General features: G+C 44.2%; 1 protein-coding gene across 10 annotated transcripts in view; it reads right to left on the bottom strand.

Moving 5' to 3' along the window:
* WDR17 (WD repeat domain 17) overlaps positions 1-13,243 on the bottom strand; it is a 52,647-nt gene that overhangs the window by 26,862 nt on the left and 12,542 nt on the right. For all 10 annotated transcript variants that reach the window (XR_014171830.1, XR_014171831.1, XM_081925915.1 and 7 more), the window contains exons 3-8: positions 11,953-12,136; positions 10,761-10,991; positions 6,363-6,614; positions 5,259-5,381; positions 873-1,060; positions 15-183 (exon numbers count right to left, since the gene is read on the bottom strand). Coding sequence is in view for 8 of the 10 variants with exons in the window: in XM_081925915.1 (XP_081782041.1) it covers positions 15-183; positions 873-1,060; positions 5,259-5,381; positions 6,363-6,614; positions 10,761-10,991; positions 11,953-12,136 (1,147 nt within the window). In the remaining 2 variants the exon portion in view is untranslated. The remainder of the gene's footprint in view (positions 1-14; positions 184-872; positions 1,061-5,258; positions 5,382-6,362; positions 6,615-10,760; positions 10,992-11,952; positions 12,137-13,243) is intronic.

Genomic DNA, 13,243 nt, shown 5'->3' with positions numbered 1-13,243 from the left:
TAAAACATTCTCACCTGGAGCCCATGAAAGGGAGTATATGACTCCCTCATTACCAGGAGAAGTGTAGACAGCAGTTAAAGTGTTTATATCCCACACCTTTATTGTTCCGTCAAAGGATGCGGTAGCTAGGAGGTCAGGGTTGTCCGGCTTGAATTTACAATCGAAGATGGTTTCGACATGACCCTAGAGCAACAAAAGAAAGCCCCGTTACAAGAGAAGAGGCTTGCCAGGTTGGGTGCAGAAGCTACACTAGCTTTCTGGCAGGCTGGTTGCTGCTGCTTACCAGGAGGGAAAAGAGCGAAGCAGTGGGAAGGTCGGTGCAGTGCAAACACACCATCAGAGCTAATCTAGCACTCCTGCCAGAGCGTTTAAATCACGCTGACCTTCCTGCTGCCTCCTCCCCCCATTAGCCTGGGAAGCTAGCAAAGTGGCTCCATCCAATCTGGCATGTCACTTCCAGATGACACTTCTACTGTAGTTTTCTAAGTCCCTTCCAAGAAGAAGGAAGCAAAGAGCCTAATTATTAGCACACAAACTAATTATTTATATGTGGGCTACTTTACATGTTCAAAAAGTATTCTCCGCAAGGTATTCCTCTGTTACCAGGGTAAGTGCAGATAGAGGAAAGAACACATGGACATAGCAATATCCCCTGGGAATGCTTCCGATACTCATGATTTTTGCTGGTAGAAAACCTTGAGCTTGGAAATTCCAGCTGGGAGAAACATCTGTATCCACAGACAGCCCCAATGACATATAATACTCTCCATGTGAAAGCATCCCCAGGAAAAGTTAGGGCACATCACATGAGGAAGATTTTAAACACCTTAAGCGACCCCAAGTTGAAAGACTGGAAAGAAGAGCAAACATACCAGATCTCTAAGAAAATCCCATTTCTTGGCTCCCATGTCATAAAGTCCCACTCCACCATCCATAAAGCAGCAGACAGCATGACCAGGAGGGAGAGAAAATGCTTGGTTTTGTGTTAGAGTCGGAGGTGGAACAGCCTCACTTGTAGATGACATGTGGTGGTTTTTGGTAGGAGACTGTGAAGAAAATGCTGAATTAAAAAGATAAAACATATTAGCATAAGTTTTATGTTCTGCTACATTTAAAACAAAGTATTGTCCACTTGCTACTGGGAACTACATTTCTTGGGAAATTGCGGCAATTAACCTCTATCTGATTTATTTCTTACATCTGAGAATTTCTTATGTATGAGAATTTCCTAATTTACTCTCCAGTACGTTGAAGCCATAAACTTTCTTTTCCATAAATGTTTTAGTTTCTCAGTCCAGCTGTCTCCTTTGGAAACAAGTGTTATCTTCCTAAAGCATATGGCACAGAGAGATTTAGTACAATAAATTTATAAAATCAGCTGATGAGAAGTTCTTTTTTACTAACAGTATTAATTTCAGGCACAGAAAGGGGAACTGATAATTCACATACCATCATAATACTAATATTATATTTTAATAGAAAGACTTGCAGTGCCTCAAGGACCATGAACCAACCTGGACCCTTCAATGATCATCTGAGGACCAGAGGGTGGCAACATGTGTGTGGGCCTTTACTGTGGTGGCTCCCCACTTGTGGAATGTTCTCCCTGAGGAGGCTCGCCTGCCACCTTCGCTACATATCTTTAAGCACCATGTGAAAACAATCCTCTTCTCCTAGGCCTCTAGCTAATTAAACGATCTATGGCCTTTTAAACCGTTGGGGGATATTGTTTTTGTTTGTTACTATGTTTTGTGGTATGAAGGGTGGTATAGAAATTTAATTAATAATAATAATTACAGTAATTATAGCATTTTCTCTAAGTAGTCAGAATGTTTTCCATATAAGGTAAAGGATCCCCCCGGACGGTTATGTTCAGTCAAACTTGACTATGGGATGTGGCACTTAGTGGCACTCATCTTGCTTCAGGCCAAGGGAGCTGGTGTTTGTCTGCAGGCAGCTTTCCAGGTTATGTGGCCAGCGTGACTAAACTGCTTCTAGTGCAATGGACACCATGTCGAGTGCAAGAGCGTACGGAATGCCGTTTACGTTCTCGCCACAGCAGTACCTACTTATCTACTTGTGTTGGTATGCTTTCGAACTGCTAGGTTGTCAGCTACCGGGACAGAGCAATGGGAAATAGCAGCTGAGGGGAAACCTGAGCAGCTTTGGAACCATGGGGAGTTTAACTTTTTATCTCCTGACAAAATCATCCCTCAGAAGCTGCTGTTTGCATTTCAAGAGGGAGTCACTTTCATGTGCTCCAAAGTGGTATATTCCAAGGGAATATGTGTATTTGTATTGAATTCTACTTCTCTGTGTTGCTGACATCTTCAAACCTGCTAATGTGCCTTCCTCTCCTAATTATTCCCACTGGCCCGATCTTGCATCATTTCACATCCCCTCTGTATTGTCAACATTGGAAACAAAAGCTGATTGCATAACAAAGTCATAGTATCTGAGTCAATGTATTAAATGTGTACTTCTTACCTGTTTATGTGTTTGATTTGTACTAAATTTTCTGTTTTTCTTATAATAGTCTAGTGGTGCATATAGACATATATTCTGATTTTAAGATAATACAATAGCTTATTGTTGAAACTAACTGGATAGCTGGTGTAGAGTAGTGGGCTATGAGCAGAAACTGTGACTGAAGTGCTTGCCGATCAGAGGGTTGGCAGTTCAAATCCACACAATGGTGTGAGTTATGTAACAAAAAATGTGCTGCAAAAATGTACAGTAAAAATGTTGTGTACAAAAAATGTACAGTAAAAAATTACTGCACAGTAGTTGTATTCACATAATTAATGTCACCTTTAGTTTCACTCTCAGCTGACCCAATACTCTTCTTGCAAATTCAAAAAAAGAGTAGTATTAATGCCACTCCCAAACCATTTTAGCCTGGTAGAAACAAAATGGAATGCTGTTTTTGCACAGGTAAAGGAGACCCAGGTAGGAAAGGCACTCCTGATATGATTCTCTCAAATGGCACCCCTCCCTTAAACAGGCAGAAGACTCGCCACATTACTGGCTTTGGCGAAGGGTGTTACAGCAATTAAGACAAAGAAAAGATGGTAAACAGAATGGATTGCAGGTTGGTGAGGGGTGAAAGGGAGAAAAACAGGAGGACAAAATGGAGCACTCAGGGATCAGTGAGCTTTCAACACATTGTAAGGCATCTGAACTAGCATGCTTTCAAATCTTCTTACTGACATGCATTTTGAATTATAAAATGAGACTCTCTAAAGTATTCCAATAATCCTTAAAGAGGAATTCCTATTGTGCATGTGTGTTTTAAATGGTGTTTTGGAAGACTATACAGCCTATATTGGCCCAGTTCACACATAACAATAAACTATGGCTTACCAAGATTAGGCAGTCTGTACTAGCCATTGCTCCATGACAGTGAATTATTTGGAAGAAACAACCAATAACCCTGCATTTGGAAGTACAGTGGTGCCCCGCTAGACGAATGCCTCGCAAGACGAAAAACCCGCAAGACGAAAGGGTTTTTCGGTTTTTGCGACGCTTCGCTAGACGATTTTCCCTATGGGCTTGCATCGCAAGACGAAAGCCCATAGGGAAATCTCGGGGACCTTTTTTTAAATGCTGGCGGTGGGGAGCAAAGCCTTCCCCCCCCTCCGGACTTCAGAAGAGGTCCAGGAAGGCCGGCGGGGGCGAAAGGCTTTGCTCCCCACCGCCAGCATTTTAAAAGCGGTCCGGGATAGCAGGGAAGCGCTTCCCGCTATCCCAGACGGCTTTTGAAGGCAGGCAGGGGGGGCAAAGACTTTTGCCCCCCCTGCCTGCCTAACCGGGGGCTTTTAAATCGCCCCGGGACTGTCCGGGGCGATTTAAAAGCCCCCGGACGGCTTTTGAAGCCTCCCCCCCGCCCGGCTTCGGGGCATCATCCCGATGCCGGGCGGTGGGGCAGGAACGCCTCCCCCAGCCGCCCGGCTTCGGGGCATCGTCCCGATGCCGGGCGGTGGGGCAGGAACGCCTCCCCCAGCCGCCCGGCTTCGGGGCATCGTCCCGATGCCGGGCGGTGGGGCAGGAACGCCTCCCCCAGCCGCCCGGCATCGGGGCATCGTCCCGATGCCGGGCGGTGGGGCAGGAACGCCTCCCCCAGCCGCCCGGCTTCGGGGCATCGTCCCGATGCCGGGCGGTGGGGCAGGAACGCCTCCCCCAGCCGCCCGGCATCGGAACGATGTCCCGAAGCCGGGCGGCCGGGCGGGAAAGCCTCCCCCCCCCGCCCGGCTTCGGGGCATCGTCCCGATGCCGGGCGGTGGGGCAGGAACGCCTCCCCCAGCCGCCCGGCTTCGGGGCATCGTCCCGATGCCGGGCGGTGGGGCAGGAACGCCTCCCCCAGCCGCCCGGCATCGGAACGATGTCCCGAAGCCGGGCGGCCGGGCGGGAAAGCCTCCCCCCCCCGCCCGGCTTCGGGGCATCGTCCCGATGCCGGGCGGTGGGGCAGGAACGCCTCCCCCAGCCGCCCGGCTTCGGGGCATCGTCCCGATGCCGGGCGGTGGGGCAGGAAAGCCTCTCCCAGCCGCCCGGCATCGGAACGATGTCCCGAAGCCGGGCGGCCGGGCGGGAAAGCCTCCCCCCCCCGCCCGGCTTCGGGGCATCGTCCCGATGCCGGGCGGTGGGGCAGGAACGCCTCCCCCAGCCGCCCGGCATCGGGGCATCGTCCCGATGCCGGGCGGTGGGGCAGGAAAGCCTCCCCCAGCCGCCCGGCATCGGAACGATGTCCCGAAGCCGGGCGGCCGGGCGGGAAAGCCTTTGTCCCCCCTGCCTGCCTTCCCAGGGGCTTTTAAATCGCCCCGGACAGCGGAGAAGTCCTCCGCTGTCCCGGGCGATTTTAAAATGCCGCCCGCCAGAAGAGGTCGGGGGAAGGCTTTTTCCATAGGAACGCATTAATTGATTTTCAATGCATTCCTATGGAAAACCGTGCATCGCAAGACGAAAAACTCGCAAGACGAAGAGACTTGCGGAACGAATTAATTTCGTCTTGCGAGGCACCACTGTAACAAAAAGTCAACACTTCACGGCCTGTTGTTCCTGCTGGTACCAGAGGAGGAGCGAAGCAGGAGCAACAGGGCAGCACAAAGTAGCAGGCTGCTCAATTCTGACAAGCCATTCACTGTGGCTTATAGTTATGTTATATTGTGTTGAACAGCAAAGAGTTTACAAGTGCAAACAGAAAAGGGAAAGTTAAAAAAGGCACATTTTTTCTTGGTTTTTTTTTTTTATTAGATACTTACATTTTTTCTTCGGGGGAGAACTAAGAACATGTAAACCATGGAAACCTGTTTTCTTCAGTTTAAAATTATCTATTGGTGTTGTACGCGACACATTCCAGACACGCAACACACCAACTTGAGAATCTGCATTAAGAGAAAAATTCCATTTCTTTTCTGATTATCAATTCAAAAAGTTCTATCTATCTAGTCCAATGACTCAAAAATTTAACAACTGCAATATATTTTGTACATATTTATGCACACATATTTCTTGGTAGACAAGATAAACATAACACAAGTCATGAACAGAATATGACAAACAGAGCCCATGTCCTGTTTCATGATGTGTTGTCTGTCTTCACCAGGGCTTTTCAGCCAGAACTCGCCGGAACTCAGTTCCAGCACCTTTCAGGTAGACGCCATTGCCGTTATAAGAGAACAAGAGAGGCAGGCATTCATGGCGAGTTCTAGCACCTCTTTTCCTGGAGAAATAGCATTGGTCTTCACCTATTTTCACACAGTGTGTGAGCCTGGTTTCCCAACTAGGGTTACAGCATGCACACCAGCAAACAGAGCATGCTTTCATGCCAAGAAAGTGTGTTAGCCCTCAGTCTGTTCCCTCTTCTTGTTTATCATGTGAGTTATCTAGTATATACACACACTGCACATAAGTGTACATATGTACATGCCCATATACACACCCTTCATCTTCTTTTTTAGAATTAACTTTCCTAAACCAGATACAAAACTGTTCCACAAACAAGGATGAGAATAGGAGAGGAAAGTGATGCTGGCATTGTTATGAATAGTTTTCACCAAAGCCAGCTTTTCTCCCCTCACCACCCAATTTAACCCTAACTAGATCAAAGAACCTTCTTTTCCCCTTTCCATAATCTGCTTCCAAGACAGAGATAGTTACATATGTTTTCAGGGCAGAGATGCTGCTGGCTGCCATTTCTATCACTCTTCAAATGTTCTGTCTTCACCTTGAGCTAACTCACAATTTAAATCACATTCTACTGAAGTAAACTGGAAATAACCAACTGGCATTCATGGCTCTGGATTGTGCCTGTGCATTACGTATCTTACTATTTCATAAAACAATGTGTGAAAATATTTATTTACCTCCAGTGATAAACATTCCAGGAGCACTAGGAACCCATGCTAAGCACTGCACAGATGCTGCTGCACTAGGAAAACTAAAGACTGTAATGCAGGACAGAGACTCTGAATCAACTAGACGAATTCCATTGTGCAGATTTGCAACAAGAAGATAATCTGTAGAGAGAGGGTCCCATTCCAGGGCAGTAACGGGATCTTCCTCATCTGTACCTTCAAGTGATTCTGGCCTTAGAACATGTTTCTGACTCTTAGAACCTTGAAAAGTAAAAGATGTATCAATTTTAAAAGCAGGTTAAGAGTTAGCTTTCCAGATACTGAACAAAAGTCCAAGAAAGTAGAAAACTTTCAGTAAATGCAGATCCACACTACTGGATGCAGCAACTACCCGTGATGATTGCTCCCAACAGAGTCAATGAGTTCTAGAGTGAATCTGTGACACTAGAGCTTCTTTGCATTCTTCTCAGCAGATATGAGTTTTCAGGTTACTCGATGAAAGGCAAAGCCAGTGCAATTCTCAGGAAGCTTCTATTGTTCTTGTTAACTGAAGTTGATTTTCTATCAATAAAGCTGATTTGGGGGGTTTGATAAAGGAAAAGCTACATCCATGATGCAAACAATTGTTCCATGGAACAAACCTTGTTCAATAAACTGGCTCCTGGCTTAAGCCCGAATGTTGGTCTTAGTGGCAGAGATTTTTCTTAGCCTGAACCTCTGGATTCTGAATTAAGAGATAGGATAGATAAAGGAGGGGAAAGACAGACACATTTTTGCCAAGGTGACCAGGTCAAAAGTTTGGATATTTCCTATGGCACTGGCCAGAATGCATCTGATAAGACCCGAGGATCACATCAGGTGCCCCAAGAAAAAGGAAAGCTTTATCATGGACACTCAGGTGGTGTGACTCCAGACCTACCATTTACCAGTTCATAAATAAAATTCTGTTCTAAACAAATGAGATGGAGAAGAGTAGAACCAATCGGCAAGTAGTTAATGTGGTTGGAATGTTGTGGGGTTGAAAAGCTTTCATGTTATTCCATGTTTCTTCACTATTCTCCATCTTAGCAAGCAGTTTCACCCCAATACCATTTTCTGTAGTAACTTACCTCTTCTGTGGAACACAAGAGAAAGCAAAACTTTGTTTTTAGATTTCATTTTTGCTGCTTGAACTAATTTTACACGGAGTTGGGTTTTTTCTGTCCTGAATTTTCCACATACCTTTTGTAACAATTCTGCTTAATCTTTTGGGAGACTGCACTTCTCCCTGATTAGAACTCTTCATCGTGGCGTTTACCGAAACTAGCCTTTTCTGGTTTTGGCCTTTGTGCAGCTTTGAATAGAATTTTTTCTTATAAGCTTAGGGTACAACCATAACCCCAGCTGGATAGCAATAGGACCTAAAGGAGCTGCAGAGTTGCTGCCAGAATCCACAGCCCTGTAGCACATAAGGGTTGGGAAAGCAGTGGGTTTTTTTATTGCTATGCCAATTCCAGGGAAGACTCAAGCCTCCCACTGCAACTTGAGGCTTGCTGCGCTAGCTTAGACTCCAGTGGATATTTGCTTAGCAGAGTTCCACTTCTGAAACACCCTATTTGGAGGGATTACCGTATTTTTGATCTATAAGACGCACCAGACCACAAGACACACCTAGTTTTTGGAGGAGGAAAACAAGAAAAAAAAAATCTGAATCTCAGAAGCCAGAACAGCAAGAGGGATCGCTGCGCAGTGAAAGCAGCAATCCCTCTTGCTGTTCTGGCTTCTGTGATAGCTGCGCAGCCTGCATTTGCTCCGTAAGACGCACACACATTTCCCCTTACTTTTTAGGAAGAAAAAAATGAATCTTATACAGCAAAAAATACGGTATACTGGCTACTGCTGACAGAGATCCTTAGAATGGGGTAGGCTCCACTAGATGCAGTGGGACTTATTGGCAAGCACACTTGCACGGGATCAGGAAACCAGAACGACTTCTGCAGATTTGTTTATTTTTACATTTGAATGAACACCAATCTTTAAGTTAAACTTTCACATATCTGCACTCTTTTTTGTTGTGTGCCTCCACTGTGTTACTAGTAGCTAGAGAGAGCTAATTAGTTGAAAATAAAGTGAATGCACTGGGTAAAACGCTAAATGCTAACAATTAAAAGCCATTGTTGCATCGTGCTAGTTACTCAATAATGATTCAGCCTTAAATTACAGCATGAAGGTGTTCAGTGCTTTTCTGGAGGGCAAAACAGCACTTTGTGAGAAAGAAGACCATTCACTGTAATTTCCTACTGTCTTGTTAAAGACTGCGGGTTCAAATTCAACTTCAGTATCAAGAGATGCAATTCTGCAGCAGCTTCTTGTCAACGGCATGCAGTTGCCTGAACTTCTCAAAGCTTTCATTATAGAGACAGGCATCCTTGCAAAACAAAGCAAGTGTACGAACTTTAATGCACAGATAGCGTCCCCCAGTCTCTAAATGTCCCATTCATTTCAATGGAAGCAACAGAAACTTTCATGTCTATCCTGTCATGTTCATGAAGCAAGAAAGTGAACAAGGCAGCCTGCTTATAAGTGTTTCATGCACATCTTGAGATTCATCCAGAGCTCTGGATTGGGGGTAACTGAAGGATCTTAGGAAGAGAACTCCAAATGTGGTATGATACACATATTATGAGCAATGCCTGGGTGCATTCTGACAAATCAGAAACTAAGGGTCATCTCTTCAACATGATGTTTTTAATCTTTTAGTTATAGTAAGCATCCATTTTTCCTCAGAGCTAGTGTGTGTAGAAATTGAGCCCATGCATATCTTTGGCATCAAAAATACACCAGCAGGCTTTGATTCCATCATAAGGAAGAAAAAGGAAACTGCATGCTTCTGCTTCCCTGTAAGATGCAGATTACATAGAGGCATTCTAAAATGCAAATGTTCCAAATTTATACTGAACAGAACTGATTGGTTCATCCAATTTTAGCAAAGGCTCAACGATTCTAGTACATGGAGGTGAGAAAGTGAGATGTGACTGTGCGTTTGTATTTTTAAACCTGCAATTGAAAATAAAATTGTTGCATCCATAACCTTCTCCGCAAAAATGAACTCATTAATGAATTCATGTTATCATGTGTCTTTTTCTAAATTGGTCTAAGGTGGGGCAAATGGCTAAGAAATCTGAACAAAATGGCTCATGATAGCTCTCTTTACTGTGACGCGTCCCAGTACAGATTGAATTTCTACTCTGACAAGCTTGGTTCTAAACTGCCAACACTGAACAGAATGAAAAACAAATCAAAAAGATCCCTCCTTCTGAAAATGAGAACTGACACAGAACTGCAGCAGTTGCTATAGCAATATGAAAATGAATATGGTCTTGCAGAGACTGGCTTCATTCATCTAAGCAAACCTATAGAAGCCACATGCCTACACTTGTAGCTATATAAAGATATATCCAAAGGACTGACAATCGGTCTTTTTGTTCTGACTGCCGCTCTCCAGAAACATCTCTGTTTTGAGAAGTTATAATATACCTTGCTAACTGACTGCCAGTTTATGACCTCATGATGCGACATATCTACCTTTTCTTCCACATGGGAAACTAACGTATCAAGCAACTGGTATAAAGTGGATGTCAGAATCAGGGGTACCAACTTGAATAAAATATTAGGGGGCCTAGGTAAGTCCCGCCCTGCATAATCAATCACATGATGTGGTGCATGCACACCATTTGAATGGCAATGCCCATCAAGTTGTGGGGGTACAGCCCCTTCAAATATTTTATTGGGTGGCAAAAACCCCTCAGCCCCTAGGGGTTAAGGCTCCTATGGTCAGAATTCTTAGTCATTCCCATCTATGTATGATTAGATATTTTTATTTTATTAGCCTGTTGTTAACAAACATTTACAGACCTTGTTTGCACAGTGAACCAAACTATGGCATATTGGTAACCGGCAAACATGCTGGCTTATGAACTGATGCTCACACCTACTTCCCTCTTCCCTGGTACTTTTAGCACAGGGATTGCGTATCATTTGACCACGAAGCTGCAGTTAAGTTCTCCCCTCCATAACCATGATCTGTAGCCAAGACTAAAAGGACCTGGTAGCAGCAAAATGAGGGTGAGTTCCTCTGCTCTTTGCATGGTCCCAGGAAGACACAGTTTGGCATACTGTGATTTGCAAACAAGGCTACTGTATTCCAAGAATGTGCTTATTATGTAGTAATAAATTATGATGCCTTGTTAATCTAAAATCAATCTTCTGCTGCCCAAGACTGAGATTTCCACTCCCTTCCATTAGCAATGCAATGGGGGGGGGGGGGGAGAGAGAGACTCCGTGAAAAACAAGTGTCCAGTTTTCTCAAAAGAATGGTTTTCTTCACCATGCATCAAAACATGCATTTGTTATAAAATAGACCCTTACCTGGCTGAAAAATAGAAAGACTTCCATCAGTGTGTCCAAATACTACTTTCCCCTTTTTCTTGGGATGCCATCTAAACAGGCAAATGTCTGACAAAAAACTGTGAGCGTCTTTATGTACTGTTACACCACTGTCCGGTCCTGAAATTGTCCAAATATACAAGGGTCCTCTATGGGAGACAAAAGCAACCGCATCACCTGCATTCCAACACCAACTAAGAGATGCAGGAATTCCTGAAAAATAAAAACATAATCTAAGAATCTAAAAAAATATTTGGTTGCCACGTCTCCAATAGTGTGATACTGAATTTAAACAAACAGGCAACTCAAATAACATTCATCTCTCAGTCTGAATATTCACTCTATGAACACATTTCAGCCTTGAGATTAAAAACACAAAGAGAATGTGTGCTGGTTCTAATGTATTTTTTTTCCTCTTCAAAGGAAGAATTTCTCTGGAGAAACACATAAGGAAGTTATTACATTGGAATGGAAAGGTCACATGGTTTTTATTTTTCTTTTAAAGGAAGAGCTGCTATTTGGTTATGGATCCTTCCTGAACAAAACACAGGGAATTTCCATTCAAATGTAATCTGTTCTCTCCATAGGAAACATCCTGAAGCAGACTGCTGGCAAAGCATTCACGGCGGAATTGGCTAAGGGTCTACCCTTAAATATACATACACATAATCCAAATTAAAATACCTTAACTGGCGCCTTTTCTACTCTAATTCATAGTAATGGTCAAGCAGAGCCAACTGTTTTCACCGCAGCAATCTCCCTCTTTTCTATAGTAGGATAACAGAACAGAGGTTTGTAGTTTCAAGCTGTTGTCTGGGAAACTGACTGTATTTGTTTTTTGTGTCATCCTAGCAAAACTATCATGACCACGCTTAGGCTCCTGTGAACTGAAATGGTGTGCATGTCAAGAGGGGCAAGGTGATGTTCACCAATTCCTTCTCCCCTCCCCTGCACCACCTCCCATTCTATTCTAGATGCACCCCATCCCCCAAACTTCACAGATTGCATGTGTAGGGAACTAAAGTGGAAAATCAGTAAAAAGCACACACACACACTCTTCTGCTTGTGGGAGCCTTGGCTGTCTTCAACTGACAGAACAGCACTTCTGGATTCAGCCTTTGGTGGCTTCATTTTGCTATTAATAAATGTCATTAGACTCAAATTTCTCGCTTACCTTTTGTACCATCAAGTTTTGCAGTAACTTTTTGCTCAGCCACATTCCAAATTATTACTAAATTATCTGCGCTTGCACTTGCAAACAGGTCGTGGTTATGGGGACACCAGGAAACGGCTGTGATGGTCTTCTTGTGCTCAGACATGATTGCCCACAGTTTGAACTCATTGTACCGATGATCCAGCTGAAAGGTTATACAGATTTAAAATTAAATGTAAATATACCTCAAAATACAGTATGTGCATCTTGCTACTTTCAGAAACATTGAAAACTAATTACACATGCATTTTAAGTAATGGCGGAAGCTTAAGAGCCACTAGGTTGCATTCCACAAGCTTATTCAGAAAGATTTAAGGAAGGGTTGGTTGGTTGGTTGGTTGGTTGGGAGAGAGAGAGAGGCCTTTAACACCACAGGAGAGGCAAAGGTGGCTAGTGGAGGGGGGAATCACCACAAACCAGGCAGAGATATACCCAAGTTTCGGCAATATTCCCTTGCCCCAGCAGTGCCATGCCAGAAGAGTCTAAAAGGGCCCACAAACCCTCAAGACAGTTGTTTCAGGGGGCACAGGAGCTGCACGGGAGAGAGGGGAATGGGAAACGTTCCTTTCATTGACTTCCTTAAGTTGGCTTACCTTAAGTTCCAAGAGTTGTAGCCAACTAAGTTCTACTCAAAATAAATCCACTGAAATTAATGGACATAAGTTAGCTACGTCCGTTGACAGCAATGGGTCTGCTAAGCAGGACTGGCACTAGATACAGCCCCAGGTTTCTGCCTTTAAAAAGCACACATTTCAATTGTACACATGAGGATATATTGAAAGATTAGGTTCCTGAAGAAATGTTTCCAAAAAAAGAAGCTCTTAAAGCTATGAGCCTGGATTAAGAAGGGGGTACATGTACGCACATCTGGTGGGCATCTGCAATGTTTTGCAGTTTTGACAGCAAGAGAAGGCAACAGCTTGAAGGGAAATCCAAGATGGAAACCTGATGCATAGAGGTAACAGTTTTCCTTAAACAGCTCTTGTGCCTACCTTTGTTAGTCCTAAGGCAGGCTGGGGAAATTAATGAAATTCAAGAGGACCAAATAGGATTGGGAATCATGCATGGAGCGGTTGTGGATGCACATCTGATTGGAGATGTGTACCTAGCACTCGGTTCCCCCGCACATGGCACTGAGCTGAGGGGGCACAAAACTCAGAAGATCCATAATTGAAACGATCCATTTGGGGATGCCAAATTTTGAAATTGTACAGGGCACCGTATTAAAAAAGATTACTGAAATCTACCCCTG

This window comes from Podarcis melisellensis, assembly GCF_964234715.1.
Source record: "Podarcis melisellensis genome assembly, chromosome: 9".
Lineage (NCBI taxonomy): Eukaryota > Metazoa > Chordata > Lepidosauria > Squamata > Lacertidae > Podarcis > Podarcis melisellensis.
Note: the sequence above shows the minus strand (reverse complement) of the source record. Positions and strands in the feature narration are given on the sequence as shown.